Here is a 16,893-nt window from a genome sequence, read left to right on the forward strand (position 1 = left end):
TGGCTTTATCCATAGCATTGAAGCCACTGGGTACTGATGTTCCTTGTCTGTGCCGAAAAATGGTGTGGTCTATGTCCATGAGCTTGCAAGGAAGATTAAAAGCAATAATGTTGTTCCTTGCTTAGCACGTGTCTGTCCCATACTAGGCCCTGAACAATTATTTGAATATCTACAATGTTACTTATAATTTATAAGGGGATGAGATAAGCCCTACACAATTATTTGATCATCTACAGTGTTGCTTATAATTTATAAAGGAAAGAGATATTTAACCTAGGAAGGTTTTATTATCATAGCTGTTTGGGCTTCTTACACAAAGAATTCAGCTTTTCTTTGTAAGCCATTAGTTCATCAGAAGTCAAGAGCAGGGCTTACAGTCAGGCATCAGCTCACATATACTATCTGTGTCTCTGTGCCTCACTTTCTTCTTGTATAACCCTAACGTAGTCCTAGTATACCTCCTTGGCAATGTGTTAGTAGCTGGAGGACTCCTGATGGTGAGCTGCCACGGTGGCATTGTCTCTACTCAATGGAGAATTTCAGTCCTGTTCACATGTGACACTCTAATACCGCTACCTTTTATCTAGTTTATTTCTCGTCTTATTTTTCTGTTGTTCTTCACTTGAGTTACATGAGTTTTGTTTAGTGATTCCTTGAAAAGAAAGATTGGTAGAACCCATATTTATTTTGCTAAGTCAATTATTCCTTTTCCTGTTTTCTCCTTTGTTTTTGTCTGAAAACCTATATGCTTGTGTCATTTGCTGTCTTTTTAATTGGTGAAGAGAGCTTCACAATGGAAGTCGTTGTCAGAATTTCTTACATTGTGCTCCTAGGCTGGCAATGCAGTGCTGGCCTTCTCGATGACTTTGGAAATTTTGGAATTTTTGTTTCTTTGTTTTTTGTGGTGTTGAGACATTTTGAATAAGACTACTCTTTAAAATTAATTTAATGTGTAAGAAAGGTTTTTGTTGGCTTTCACTCAGCATCTAGTTTACTAGTTTTATATTTCATTTGGACTCCTGTTCTTGGCTTACCACACAGTACTTGTGTCGCTGTCTTTACCTGAGCCTCAGAGACCTGCAGCTTCCAGTCAGAGCTGAGACTCATCTGGAGACATTGGGATGCCTCAGACCTTAGTCACGGGATGGCTTCTTACCTCTCAGTCCTTAATGCAGAGACAGCCTGTTGTCGAAGATTCAGCTCCCTGGAAGCAGACCCTGAGAAGACTGAGAGGGAGGCTAGGGGAAGAAGCAGAGTTGGGCAAAATTAGGAGATGGGCCTGGTACAGAGAACTGAAGTGAATACACTGAGTGGTTTAGGTAATCCCAAGTTCAGCCAGAGGGTTGGACTTTGTGTCTTGGAATTGACCAGTTCTCAGCTGCTGGCTGAGAAGAAGTGTTAGACATTTTTTTTTTCCTCCATGGTACAGAATGCATTAGAGGAAGAAAGATTTTTTGTGTGCCCCCAGTGTCATAGAGTGGGGCACATGGTGACTTGGGGTTTTGCTGTAGTCGTGGGAGCACTAGAAATGAATGATGAAGAATACAGACAGCTTCTAGAGGGGAGTCAATGGAACGACAGTGATAGAGTCAAATGTCAGTGTTATTAGAACACAAAAAATCATAGGATGTGATGAACATGCATTTGTAGAAGACTTACATATGGCAAAAAATCTCTACCCTGTGGATCTAGTGTGGGGGCCAAAACCTTAGAGTAGTTCATGTAGGCCAGCCTTGTGTGTGCGTTTATTTCAAGTACTTACTAAACTCTTGGGAATATCTGAGAAGAAGATTTTAGGTTACCTACCTTCTCCCACATGTTCTTAAGCACTGAGGGTCAAACCTGGGTTCTTGTCCATTCTAAGCAAACACTCTGCCACAGAGCTGCATCCAGCCCCACCCCCTGTTTTGATAAGCAAAGTATTTTCAACTTAAATAATTTAAGTTAGAATAAAAACAAATGTGGTTTTAAATAATTTTAAAAGAATAAAAGTAAATGTGGTGTTTGTGTTTGGTTTATATGAGATATTCAGTAAAAAACAGGATAAGGACCCAAACCTTGATTCAATGAAGCATGGAAAGAGATATCGTAATGTCTATAACTGTGCCCTGTTGCATCTACTTTCCAATAAATGAGGAGACAATATTCTTCTTTGGGGCTGAGAAAATTCCCATCATGCATATATATCACATTTTCCTTAGCTTCTCCTCTCTTGTTGGATACCTAGTTTGGTTCCATGAGTTAGCTACTATGAATAGTTCTGCAGTGAACATTGATGTGCCAGCATCTCTAACATGTCTGCTTGATGTCCTGGGGTGGGGAGGGGGGGATACCCAGCAGTGGGAGATCTGGATCATAGTTCTTTAAAAAAACGTCACACTAAGTCAATAGGAGTTAGACTGATTCCCATCAACAGGGTCTAAGGGTTTCCTTTTGTCCACACTGTGCCTAGATTTTTTTTTCCTTAATGACTGATACTCTGAGTAGATTGACCTAAAAATCTCAATGTATTTTTGACTTGTATCTTTTTGATGGCTAGTGAGGTTAGATTGAGCATTTTTTTTCCCTGTGTTCATTGGCTATTATATTTCTACCTTTGCAAATTGTTTGTTCATTTCATTTGCACATTTTTGTTTTGTTTTGTTTTTTTGCTTTTTTGTTTTTTCAAGACAGGGTTTCTCTGTGTAGCTTTGCGCCTTTCCTGGAACTCACTTGGTAGCCCAGGCTGGCCTCGAACTCACAGAGATCCACCTGCCTCTGCCTCCCGAGTGCTGGGATTAAAGGCGTGTGCCACCACCGCCTGGCTCATTTGCACATTTATTAACTGGATTTTTGTTTCCTTGTTACCTGGTTTTGGTCTTGGTTTGTTTTTAGTTCTTTGCTTAACCCAGATACTTTCTCTCATTCAGTGGGTTTTCTCTTCACTTGGTCAGCTGTTTCCTGTTATTGCAATAGTGTCTTATCTCCATTAAAAACGTTGATGGTTGTGCAATGCCACCATTGTAAGTAACTTGGAGGAAACCGAGGCTGGAACAAGTTAGGAGAAGCAACTACCTGCGAACAAATTGCAACAGCTGGGGATTGGCAACTGCTACCATTATGTCAGCTAAAGCATAAGGGAAGAGACAGAATTTCTGAAGGACAGAGTTCTGTTCTGAGGCACAATTATCTAGAGCGCCCAAGAAGCACCATTGAGCAACAGTCAATGATAGTCTTCAATAGTGTGTGTCAATTGAGCGTACAGTGTATTTATCATGGCAAACATTAGTAAATATAATTACTCAATGAGTGTGATATTGAAAGTGCAAAGCCTTTCTTTATCTCTGTCCACCTCCCTGATGTCATTATCTAGTGAGATGCATGGCCCATGGGGCTGTCCTCCTGCCTTTCAGATAACAGATTTTCTTTTCTTTTTTTTTTTTTCCATTGACCAGTTGTTCGGGAAGAGCCTACCCCTACTATACAGCAGGTACAGCAGGCACAGCAGCCTCAGCAGGTACAGCAAGTACAGCAGGCCCAGCCCGCTCAGCAGCCTCTGCAGGTACAGCAGCCTCCGCAGCAGACATCCAAGACTCAACAGGCCCAGCAGCCTCAGCCAGCCCAGCAGCCTCAGCAGACTCCACAAGCACAACAGGCCCAGCAGCCACAGCAGAGTCCTCAGGCCCAGCAGCCTCAGCCGGCCCAGCAGGCCCAGCAGCCTCAGCAGCCTCCACAGGCCCAGCAGGCCCAGCAGCAGGCTCAGCGGCGATCAGCTGTCTTTCTCTCCTTTAAGCCCCCGATTCCATGCCTGCCCTTGCGCTGGGAGCAGCAAAGCAAGCTTCTTCCTACTGTTGCTGGAATCCCTGCCAGTAGAGTTTCCAAGTGGAGCACAGATGAGGTATGTTTGCATTCATTGCTTAATTTTGTTAGCATACTTTGTCTACAATGCAAGGATATTGGCATCATGTGTTAAATCATGCATTGACTGGTCTTCCAGGGCCTTTTATTTCCTTCCCGATAAAAGATCATTTGTTTAGAGGGAATTACCTAAACTATATGTTTCAAATACTTTTGAACCTTAGCATTTTGGATCCCAACTTCTTCTTTTTTTTTTTTTACTGTTATTATTAAAAACTTAAAGTTTTGATGTCTTTGACAGGTGTCGGAATTCATTCAGAGCTTGCCTGGGTGTGAAGAACATGGAAAGGTGTTTAAGGACGAAGTAAGTGTTCCACTATAGTTTCTTAACGGGATCAGAGCACAGAGATGCACCAGTGGGGAAATGTGTTAAACGGGCAGTCATGGAGAGATGAGTTCTATCAAAGTCGACACCTGGTGTGTAGTCGCATTACAAGCAGCATTAACCACTTGAATTAGCATGTCTTGCGGAAGATGAGGTCTGAAGGAAAGCCTGTATGAGCATTTCATGATCGGGCACAGGAGCACTAGACTCATTAGAAAACTCCCCGCAAAACTTAATAGCATGCCCTTATATAGTTTATAGCACAGAAGTAAGCCAAAGGAAGAAATGAGCCATATTTTAATATGGTGGGTTTTTTCTCATTATTTTAATGAGAAATTATTAATTTCAGATACCATCCTAACAGTATCAACATTGACTCCATTTGGTACTCAGAATAAAGACTACCATTTGAGCCAGGAGTAGGCTTAGATCTTACCTATGTCTCAGTAATATGTGTAAGAACAGGAATTTATGACCATCTACCCTGAGATTATCTTTTGAACATTTATTTATTTCAAGTTAGTGTACGAAGTAATAGGTTTCCTTATGGTATTTTCACATACACTGTTTTTGGCCCATGCCTTCCCACACAGGGTTTTCCCCCATGGCTGCCCCCCACTTGTCCCATTCTGTCCTCAGTATTCCTCATTCAGCTTTCATGTCACATATAGTCCATCACGCTTCCTCTCCTGCTTCCTTAATACCTCTTCAAATCAGAAGCTAGGATTGTATATGAGAGGGCATGCAGTATTCCACTTTGAGCCTACTTGACTTAATATAGTCATTTCCAGACCCAACTATTTTTCCTGCAAATTTCATAATTTTATTTTTCTTTGTTGGCTGAATGAGGTTTTATCTGGTGGACACTAGTCCTCCTGGACCAGGAGCTCACCTGACCTGTGTGGCCTTATATTAGGCAGTTGTTACTTAACGGTTGCAGTGACACTATTTCCAAAGAAGTTCACATTCTGAGCAACTGGGGTTTAGGGATCCAACATAGAATTTGCAAAGGAGAGGCTGGGAAGATGGCTCAGTGCTTAGCACCACTGCTCTTTCAGAGAGTTTGATTCCCAGCACCCACATGGAGACTCACAACCGTCTATAATTCCATTCCGGGGGTTTGGGGTGTGTGTGTGGGGGGGGGTCAGACACCTTCTTCTATCCCCAACAGGCAATGCACACATGCAGTGCACAGTCATACATTCAGGCAAAACACCAATACACAGAAAATAGAACTAAAGAAAAATTTTTTTAGAGAATTTGCAACTAGGCATCGTGGTACATACCTTTAACCCCAGCATTCCAGAGGCAGGTGGATCTCTGTGAGTTCAAGGCCAGCCTCGTCTATATGATGAGTTCCAAGACAGCCATGGCTATGTAGAGAGACCTTGTCTCATAAAACAGAAACAAAGCAAACAAAAACGAATTTTCGGAAGACACGGTTTAAGCCCCATCAAGCCATTCACGGTGGTCAACACTTCTAATTACTCAGAGACGGAAAAAGAAATGTCTTTCTTTTTCTGTTGTTGTTCAAAATGGGGAAATTGAAGAAGAAATTAATTAATGTGTCTTAAGACCATCCAATTTCTTAAAGGCCGAAAGTCATACACACATACACACACACACACACACACACACACACACACACACACACACTCACACACACACACACTCACACACACACACACTCACACACACTCACACACTCACACACACATACACACACACTCACACACACACACACACACTCACACACTCACACACACTCACACACACTCACACACTCACACACACACACACACACTCACACACACACACACTCACACACACACACACTCACACACACACACACACACACACATCTTTCACATCTGTTGCCCTACTAAACCAAATAATCATTTTCATCATGTTGTAGCTTTGAGTTTCGAAGTGTCCTATTTTGTAATTCAGCTTTTCATCTTAGAAGGGGCCCAGAAAGAAGAGGATTTACACAATTACCCCAATAATAGAAGAAACAGCCTATGGTCTGTGATGTTTAACACTGGCCTCACATCCTTCCACCCATACTGTTAGTTATTTCTTTTCTGATGAGGGAGACCAGACAAAAATACTGTCTTTCTTTTCCTCACGGTAGAAGACTAAATCTGTTGGGTGTTTATGTGTAACTGGTTCTTTGCCAGAATTCTTTTAAGTCAAAAAGCATTATTATCTTCTGTAACTAAAAAATCCTACATGTTCTTCTTGACTCAGTACCTAATTCAGAGAAACACAAGAAGGTTTGGGGAGAGGGGGATGGCTCATTGGGTGAAACATAAAGACCTTTGAATCCCCACAACTCACATAGAAAGCCAGGCATGGTGGCATATGTCTGTAACTCTGGCATTGAGAAACAGACAGGTGGATCCCTGGAACTCACTGGCTAGACAGTGGAGCTGGAATGGTAAGCTCTAGGTTCAGTAAGAGACCCTGTCTCAAAGAAAAAGATGGAGAGCTGTAGAGGAAGACATTAAAAATCGAACTCTGGCCTCCTACACACACACACACACACACACACACACACACACACACACACACGCGCGCACGCGCGCACGCGCGTGGGCATGCACATGCACATTTTAAGTTATAAGAGAGTATAGCCACTTTCTACTTTCCTATGGACTGAAGTTTCAGACAATTGAGTTTTACTTCGTTGGTGTGTGATTTTAGGTAAGAAAGATCCATAGATCGGGAATGTTGTATTCATTACTCTGGTATATATGCCTTCTTATTATTGCTGAGAAGTCAGCCAATATTACAGCATATAGCTTTGGATAGTCCCACAACAATGCATCTGGTTAATCTGTATTCCTTTGTCTGTTTGTTTTTTTTCCTTCCTTTATTCCAGCAAATTGATGGAGAGGCATTCTTACTTATGACCCAAACAGACATTGTTAAAATCATGAGCATTAAGCTGGGCCCAGCTCTCAAAATTTTCAATTCCATCCTGATGTTTAAAGCTGCAGAGAAGAATTCCCACAATGAACTGTGAAGACGGGACATTCTGGTACCTTCAGCTTCCGCTTTCAAGCTCATCATGTTTATTCAAAGCACAAGAGGGGTTCTAGCTCCTGAGTGAGAAGTCTTCAGGACTCCAAGAGCAGCACTCGGGACCCCATCCGTCCCTCCAGACTGCGTATGCATTCGTAGGCAACGCCTGGGCTTCTCACCAGCTACTGTGCAACAGCAGTCATCTTAAGTTCTGCTCACTGAGCTAAACGTATCTTTGGAAATCTTTTGGAGGTGGGAGGAGGGTGGGGACGCCGGGGCTTCATTATTTATGGATGGGGGGGCAAAATACGAACTTTCAGCATTTTGTAAACATTGTTGGGTTCTCTTTCATGTACACTCTCTTTTTTTCAATACTTTCAGAAACTTTTTATATAACTGAATTTCAACCTAAACCAAATCCGTTGAATCCTGGCTGAGTTTAGCCTGGGACTGGCGTCGGTCGTGTTCGCCCTGTGCCATATTTGGAATTGCAGCATTAGCCAAGTGTAACTTTGCGAGTCACGATATTGCCTAACTATGTGTCATCTTTTGTCGGGACTGAAGAACTGTAAATACGACCTTTGAATCCATGTTTTTACTTTTGCACGCGTTATGAATTGTTAAACAAATTACTTTTCACCAGCATCTTTACTGTTATTACCAAAAAAAAATGTATATAAAAGTACGGAATTGAAAAATAAAATATATGAGCCTACTTAGATTTGAATGAGGTAGTGTATCTGAGCAGATTCAGTTTTGTACATCATGGTGCCCATGTGTTTACAGCAGTCAGCATCAGAGGATTGTGTGGTTACATTCCAGGGGATGTTGACCAGGAGCTTGATTTATGAAATTATTGTGTGCATCTCTGTAAAGGATGTGGAAGTAACTGGTGCTTCATAGAAAAGGACTCATCTCGTTGATGGAAACACTAATCGTTCAAGAGATCCCATCAGTCTCCCAGGCCCTCCAGACCCAGGAGATTTCCTCAGAGTGAGCTGAGAAATAGAGCGTGGATCTTCCTGCACAGACCTGGTGTGAGAGAGTAACACCAGCAGACCAAAAAATTCTCCATACTCACAAGTCGAGGAAGCGGTTCCCAAAGCCATTGTTCGGGAACCTCCAATGTGGAAAGATTCCTTCTCCTATAAAATATTTTGCCTTGATTTTTAAGCATCTGGATGCACTTTAAATGAAAGCCCTTGGTTATTTATAAAGTCATAGCTGGCAGTGTTTCTTTTGTAAGCATGCACTTCTAGGGGAAAGGTAAATTATTTTGTCGGTCTTTTGATGTACTTTCTAATTCCAGGATTAGACATTGGTTCAAGGACTGCTTTAAAAATAGAGAGTTCAGTAGCATGCTGTCGGAACTCTGGGGAAAGTCGCACCTCTCTCCATAAACTAATGTTTTCTGATGTAGGACTTCCTTTGATGTGCCATAGTAGGAGTTTATTATCAGTCCTTTGCATTTGTCATGATTCAAGGTAAAACAGGGTCCGTGACATCTGCAGTGTCCAATTCATTTCTTTGCATGAATTTGCTAAATAAGCTTTTTATTGTTACTTTTTTTGCCTTTTTTTGTTGTGTTCAGTATTTGTACATTAACTTGCACTTGTTACATGTGATACGAATAAAATAAAATCTTAAGTACAGATTCTTTTTATATATGTATAATTTGTAAGGAGGTTATTAAATAGGAGAGGTAGGGGAAAACAGGAATATCATATCTAAGAAGTTATGTAAGGCTTGGATGGATATTAGAACACCTACCTGGCATTTGCAAGACTCTGGGCTTGATCTGCTCCACTACAAAACAGCAACAACATTAAAGATACCTTAAGACTGGGGAGAAACCTCCATTGCTAACACGTTTGTCACCACAGCGTGAGGACCTGAACCCATGTAGAGACCAGACACATCTCCCCAGTGCTGTGGGGGCAGAGAAACAGGTACCTGAAGCTCATTGGCCGGGGAGAGTAGCTGAATTTATAAACTCCAGGTTTAGTTAGAAGCCATGCCTCCAAAGAGCATAGGTAGCGTAATGCAAGAAATACGCAGATTATTGATAAAAGGACTATTTATTCCAGGATTATACTGGGGGGAAGAACTCACTACTGTAGGATAAGGCAGATTCAGTCACAGAATCCTAGAAGGCTGAGAACAGGTCCCACGCTGCTTGACACCTCCTGATTCGGTTCCCACCATCAGAGCGCAAGAGAGAAGGGCCCACTTACGTGCTTCCCAGGTCTTAAGCTAGCCAAGAGGCCATAGGTGGACCAAATACCCACTACATTAGTGAGTCTAGAGAAATAAGTGAATGGTTAAGAGTACTTGGTTCTCATCTGTCTGTAACTCCAGGTCCAGGGGATCCCATCCCCTCTTCTGGCCTCCACAGGCATTAGGCACATACATGACACACAGACTTACATGCAGACAAACAGTCCTAGTTGTTTTTTTAAAAAAAAGGAAGTCGGTGTGGAGAATAGTCATACAAGAAGACACAGGAATACAGGAGATAGACCACTGGCCCACACATAGACACATGAACAAGTACACATACATGCCACAAAAAAAGTCGGTGTGTGTGGCCGGGTGACAACATAGGAATCTAGTGACTGTAAGATCGAGTATTTTTGTCAATGTACTCAGATGGTAGGATAAGTATTTAAGAACAAAAAGCTTCAAAACCCACATTTTTAGCCCAAGTTGTTTTCATCTGCATTGAGAATATTTTTTTTCTTTCTAATTTAAAGTGTATGCTGTGATGAAGGAGATTTTTAAATCTTATTAAAGATTTCACTCAGGGCTACACAGAGAAACCCTGTCTGGAAAAACAAAACAAGAAAGATTTCACTCCTAAGCAGTATGCTGTTGTGTTGGAAGAAAAGCAGAACACTGAATGTTCTTGAGTGGCATAGGATTCACTGTACTTCAAGCATGTGGTCTTTCACTGTCCCATCACTGAAGTGTGGTCTAGGCGTTAAGAGGGGAAAAAGGACTAATGGTAAGGGATCCCTGGAGTAGAAACAGGCTTAGGATGAGGCAAAAGGGAAGGATGCATGTGTGGGATGCATAGGGACGGTCCGTACAGTTCTGAAAGATTTAATGCACTGTGCAGGGGCAGATGAAACCTGTGGACCCACCCATGTTTACCACAGACCACATTTACATCTACATTCAGTGGGCTCTCATCCCAAAGAAAACAGTGTGTATGAGCCAAGCAAAGTTGAATGTTTCCCAGGTGTTAGTACCAAACCAGGCTCAAAGAGACACACCCTGAGAAAGATAGTAACATAGGCATGACTCGGCCCATGCCAACACTTTCATTTGTGAGGTTTAGAGCCCAGCTGTCCCATAGCCCTACCCTGTCATTCTGCCCAGCCTGAGCATGACAGCGACACTCAGCTTCCCACAGAGTCTATGACCCTCTAAGGAAAGACGTACCTCAGAAATTAGTAAACCCAGATTTAAGGCGGGTTGTGGAGTTTTTAAACAATGGATTAGAAGGGGTAATTTTATGAGTAATAAAAACTTGTAAGGAAGTTACTATATTTTAGCGAAAAGGGAAAAAAATTAAAAATTTTCAGCATTTTTTTAGAAGTTTGTTTGATGAAAGAATCCAGAAAATGCTTACCCAATTGTGCTGCAAGTATTAACACATTGAAATCTCTGCAATATCCAGAACGACCCCCACCTCCTCCATCTCTCATAATTAGGAAATAACATGCTATTTTGATGTCGCTATCAAGGCACACTTAAACTATTGTTTTACAGTTTTTCCTGTGGAATTCTTCAGAAAACAGAGATCCCAGAAGTGTTGTCTGACTATTATGAATGAACAAACACTTTTCCATTGTGACCATTGCACATGGGCTGAGCCTGTAGAGAAGGAACCATGGAAGATGGACATGCCCGCACCACAAAGACCACCTATGAAGGAGGATGCTTCAGGACTGCAGCTATCCTGTGCTCAATCATGAAGGAAGGAAACCAAAACATAGCAGACCAGGAGGCTGCCATCTGGGGTAAGGAAACTGAGGAGTATGTACTTCTTAAAAAATATTGAAGGTCAAGATGTTTCCAATCACTATTCTAACCAGTCTGTAAAGAGACTGAAGAGGCAGCTGGCTGGTTGCAGTTGTCCAACTCATCAGTTTTCAAGCCATCACCCTGAGTTAAATTCAGGGTCAGACCCTAATTGGGAGGATTTTACCTCACCATGACTTTTAAAAACTGACACTCCTGACATACGTGTAACCTTGGCCGTAGAATTCATATGAACTCAGATCAAATTCAGCTTTTAAGTAGTATTTTATTACCAAACTTAACAGAGAGCTTATGTATCTAAGCAAAGGACAGAGGCATCAAAAATTCATGGACACTTGAGACAACATGACTTTTTCAATCCCCACCTCTAAGGCAACTAACCCTAAATCAACCTGCAATTGTTTATGAAGCTTCAGCTGCCCTGGAGGTTAATTCGGTTACTTTTAAGTGATGGAAGCTTGAGATCGGATTTCTTCCCCCCCCCCCCCCCCCGAAGATGGGGAACAGGGACTCTGCACATCAAAGATCAATGTCTCCAGGAAGTTAAAGGTTTGGGACAGTCATCTCGGACGCTCAATCCCAAATATATGAAAGGCAGCCACCAAGGCACCAACCTGGGCGAGCTTCTCTTTGTGCAGGTACAGAGAAAACTCACAGCCTTGATGTGCAAAGGGTTTTTAACTTTGGTGGACATGTGCACTTAGAAAAGACAAATGGTGTCACCACCCACTGATATGTAAAACAGCTAAATGATAAAGCATGCCTGGACTTCATACAATACTACAGTGAATGAGCTAGTTACAATATAGCCTAACAGTGAATATGATACAAGGACTTGAACAGACCACTGACCTTATAAATGAGTTATAGGAAGGTATAAAATGAACGCCCATAAGCATACTGCATACCTTCTCATTCACAACAACAAAAAGGCTGGGATCATCCCCAAAAGCATCTGGGAGGAGTGAACATGTGGCAGTCACCTTCATATCTGTCAGAGCAAGCGTGTCTGAGTAAATGAAATGGACTTTAGGAAATTTTAAGAAAAGCTGTCATGAAGATGTTGGGCTTGCTTTTTGTTAAATTATTGTTACCTTCCATTGTGAAGAGCAAATCTCCTTAAGCAAGTATTTCACCACCATTTTGTTTTGTTTTGTTTTGTTTTGTTTTGTGTTTTTGTTTTTGGGTTTTTTGTTTGTTTGTTTGTTTGTTTGTTTGTTTGTTTTTTGAGACAGGGTTTCTCTGTGTAGCTTTGCGCCTTTCCTGGAACTTGCTTTGGAGACTAGGCTGGCAGAGATCCGCCTGCCTCTGCCCCTCCCACCCCCCAGTGCTGGGATTAAAGGCGTGCACCACCACCACCCGGCCACCATTTTTTTGTATGCATATGTGTGGGCTGTGTACATGTGTGTACGCATCTTTATGTATGTGTGGGTGTGCATGCAAGGGCGTGTGGATACCCAATGTTTCTTCCTCTATTTATTGAAGCAGGATCTCCTGCTACACCTGGAGCTTGCACAGAATCCTGTCCAGTTAGCTAGTCCAGTAAACTGGTTTGCCTCAGAATCCTGTATTTGCTTCCCGAGTGCTGGGATTACAGATGGCCAGAACATCTGCCTGGCTTTTCCATGGGTTCTGAGGTCCAGAACTCCAGTCCTCATGATTGCACAATGAATACTCTGATCATCTCCCCACCCTTCATGACTATTTTTAACCAAGATTTTCTAACGAAAATTTCCAAACTTCAAGTTTACCCTCTAGTAGGTCATGGCCAGCAGAGGCCAAGTTCTGTGCTGTGTCCACTTGCCAGGATGATTCAATGTGCTTGGCCTTGCAGTGTGTCTTATAAAATTAAAGGGTACTAGTGCCCATAATATAACTTTATAATTTTGAGTGTGCTTTTAAAATCTTTTTCGCTCTCTCATTTGAAAAATTCTTTCCTGTCTCATTGAATTTCATTTATTGCAATGAAACACTTATATCTGTAGTTGCAGAAATGGCTGAGCATTTCCCCCACCCCAACCCCACCCCCACCCCAGAGTTTACTAACACTTCAACACTCCTTCATCTGTATAGTGTTCCATCTCCTCTTGCAGCACAGTATTGATTGGATTGTCCACCACTGAAAAGGTAGTCAGAATATTTTCTGAGTAGGATTCCAGAAAAAGCCTTGTTTTCTTATAAATATTTGTTCTTGTAAGAAGTTGGACTTCTCGGAATATCTGATAGAAGGAAGAAATATATAAGTCAGGCCATGTGTAAAGGTTATTAGCTTTCATAATATAAGGAAGTTGATATCTCATTAACTTTCTCAAAAGACTTAGACTATATCAAGATTTCACAAAAGACTTAGAACATATACCTGAGTTTTTAGTAGCTTAGTCTTAGTGAATGCAGACAAGGAGGAAAAGAATGAAAGTCTGAAGTAAATAGCAAAACAAATAACAGGTATAGAATTAAAACTTTGGTAGCACACACCTGTAATCCCAGTGTTTAGCAGGGTAAGTGATCTCTGAGTTCCAGACCAGCCTTGTCTACAGAGCAACTTCCAGGACAGCTAGGACTACATAGAGAAACCCTGTCTTGAAAAACAAAATAAAACAACAACAACAAAAACCTTAGGGAAACTTTTGTTCCTCTTGTTCTAGTTTAAGGAACTGGATGTTTTCCCATACTAGAATGGAAAATAAGGCCAATTATAAATTAAAATTTTAGATATAAATTCCACTAAACGAGGATCACAAAAAGTGAATACACATGGATACTGGCTGTTTGGGTCACACCTGTAGAATTCTAGATACATTTCTTTATATAAACCACATTGCTACCATTACAGTTCATCTTTATAAACTTGACATAAATCTAGACATAGCATGGAAGAGAGACTCTCAATTGAGAAATGGCCTCTATTAGATTGCATAGTGGGGATGTCTGTGGTCATCCTCTTAACTGCTATTAATGTAGGAGGGCCCAGGTAGCATCTGCCTGGACTTTGTAAGAAAGGCAAGCCAGGAGAACAAGCTAGTAAGTAATGTTCCTCCAAGGTTTTTGATTCAGTTCCTGCCTCCAGGTTCCTACCACCAGGTTCCTGTCTCCAGGTTCCTGCCACCAGGTTCCTGCCATCAGGTTCCTGTCTCCAGGTTCCTGCCTCCAGGTTCTTGCCTCCAGCTTCCTGCCACCAGGTTCCTGTCTCCAGGTTCCTGCCTCCAGGTTCCTGCTACCAGGTTCCTGTCTCCAGGTTCCTGCCTCCAGGTTCCTGTCTCCAGGTTCCTGCCACCAGGTTCCTGCCTCTAGGTTCCTGCCTCCAGGTTCCTGCCACCAGGTTCCTGTCTCCAGGTTCCTGTCTCCAGGTTCTTGCCTCCAGGTTCTTGCCTCCAGCTTCCTGCCTCCTGCTTCCTGCCTTGGCTTTTTCTGATGATGGACTGTGTAACCTATAAGCCAAATAAGCCAAATAAGCCAAGTTGATTTGGGTCTGTGTTGTCACAGCAACAGAAACCAAACTAGGACCTTGTTAAGCTTCAGCAGCATCCAGCAAGAGGCAAAACAGAAACACTAATGGATTTTCAGACAGGACTCTTGAAAAATACCCAATCTTAGGACCCTAAGGGGGTGTTTCAGAGACTGTAGTCTAAGATGAGTTAAATAACAAACATGTGGAGGAGTTGACCTCCAGGTTAAAGAAAACCCGATGGAAGCATCTTGACTCCTTTTCCCTACCTTTCTCAGAATGTTCTAAATTTGTCCTCCCAGAGAATTCCACCCCTACCACCCCTCCCCCTTCATTGACAGAATGAAGCCATCAGACCCCTAGTCATCTAGACCAGTATGAATTAATTTAGTCACCACTGTCCCTAAAATTGTAGCATTTAACATTACCCACAGCACCTCACAGTTCCTTAGATACTTTGGTAAATCATAAATGGACCAAGGATTAGGTCTGAAAGTTATGTCATTCAAAGCTGGAACTCATCTTCATCAAGGCACGGTGGCTCTGGTCAAGCAGGTCTCAATGGAGCACTGATCTTTAGAGAAGAGTTTTCACCAGGCAGGCAGGAAATCAACTGTTAAGAAGGTCAAAACTTCCCTGGGCTCAGAGCCTAGGGTTTTGGGCTTTTTGTTCTGTTGTTTTGTTTTGTTTTTTTGTTTTTGTTTTTTTTGCTTTTGTGTTTGTTTTTGTTTTTTCCTTATTTTGAGAAATTTCAAGTTGATAGTAAAGTTTAAACCAGTAGAGCTTACAGATGCCCTTCATGAAGACCCACTTGACAATAAGCTGTAGACATGATGCCCCTTCATTTTCCTATGTGCAATTCCTAAGTACAAAGACAATTAATTAAAATTGGGGGATCTAGTTTGCTGTCTCGTTCAGATTTGCCAGTAATTTCAATCATATTCTTTCTAGACCCAGGATCACTTGCATGATGTCAACACCATGTCTCAAACCAGGTCTCTTTCCTGAAATAACCTCTGGATTTCTTGGACATTTTGAAAAGTGGTTCATCACTATGTATATACCCTCCCTCCCTGTTTGTATGGTGTTTCCCCAGGGCTTATGCATTTGGGTAATAAATACTTGCCTTTCTCGCTGAATCAGGAGCAGTAAATGGGAATTTGTCCTGATACTGAAGATACTAACTTTTATCAATTGATTAAGTTGGAATCTACCAGCTTTCCACTTCTCAGTGTCTGAACTCTGTTGAATTTTAAGAGACAATGTATTGAGAATAACTGTCTTTTATATGGATTTTTGACATGAGGTTTTGCTGGGGTTTCACCTGTGGAGCCCAGAATGACTTGGAGCTCATGATGTAGCCCAACCTGCCTCCTGCCTCACAGATGCAGGGATTATAGATGAGTGCCAGAACACCTGGCCAGCTCACATAACTTTATCTACCAGATTTAATACCCATTGCTGCAAATATCACTGAATTCACTGCCAAGTAGCATTTCGTTTCTCTGTCTTTTCTAAATATATTAGTTGGCACTCTACTTACCATGAGGTAGGATTTACTCTTCTACACTTATTTACTTATTTGTAACACAACATACTAATAAATTTCACTCAAAGGGTTACAAATATGATCCTCAAAATATTTATATAATTTTATGTTTTCTAGATTTTGCCAGTCCTCTTGAAACTAAAATTTCAACCCCCAAAATGTGCCTCTTCCTACAGAAATGTTATTGCTGTAGGCTTGCGCATAGAACAATGTTGAGGGATGTGTTCTATATACTGTGAGTGTTGTTAGAATCAAAATAGAGTAACTTATTTCAAACACTAGCAGAAGAGAAGCTAACATGTCACCAAGGAGGATTTCACATTAATATAAGCCTCATCAAAGGGCCACCACCAAAACCTCTGTCACAACCATAACTGTGCACAAAGGCCACCACAATCTTATTCACACAAAAGACTTCTTTCTGCAAGGACACTTAGCTAGCTGTCTGTTTAACCTTGATAGTGACCTTACAGCCAAGGATTATATTTCAAAAGCAGTTTATGTGATCTTCCTCATTTTGATTTTTATATCCTGTTTTTTTTTTCCTCTTTAACTATGCCGACTCCTCAGGATAGCCAATAAAATCGCACTGCAGTTTCCATT

The 16,893-nt window shown here is 41.6% G+C and overlaps 2 protein-coding genes across 9 annotated transcripts in view; one reads left to right on the plus strand and one right to left on the minus strand.

Moving 5' to 3' along the window:
- The window catches only part of L3mbtl3 (L3MBTL histone methyl-lysine binding protein 3), a 105,718-nt gene extending 96,812 nt beyond the window's left edge, over positions 1-8,906 (plus strand). For all 8 annotated transcript variants that reach the window (XM_036169057.1, XM_036169054.1, XM_036169058.1 and 5 more), the window contains 3 exons: positions 3,435-3,877; positions 4,139-4,201; positions 7,107-8,906. In XM_036169057.1, the coding sequence (XP_036024950.1) occupies positions 3,435-3,877; positions 4,139-4,201; positions 7,107-7,250 (650 nt within the window). In that variant the 3' untranslated portion in view covers positions 7,251-8,906. The remainder of the gene's footprint in view (positions 1-3,434; positions 3,878-4,138; positions 4,202-7,106) is intronic.
- Positions 8,907-11,739: 2,833 nt separating this feature from the next.
- Positions 11,740-16,893, minus strand: part of Samd3 (sterile alpha motif domain containing 3) — a 47,528-nt gene continuing 42,374 nt past the window's right edge. The window contains 4 exon segments of the mRNA XM_036168683.1: positions 11,740-11,957; positions 11,960-11,995; positions 12,198-12,305; positions 13,344-13,515. Coding sequence (XP_036024576.1) covers positions 11,740-11,957; positions 11,960-11,995; positions 12,198-12,305; positions 13,344-13,515 — 534 coding nt within the window.

The sequence above is a fragment of the Onychomys torridus genome, chromosome 19, assembly GCF_903995425.1.
Source record: "Onychomys torridus chromosome 19, mOncTor1.1, whole genome shotgun sequence".
Lineage (NCBI taxonomy): Eukaryota > Metazoa > Chordata > Mammalia > Rodentia > Cricetidae > Onychomys > Onychomys torridus.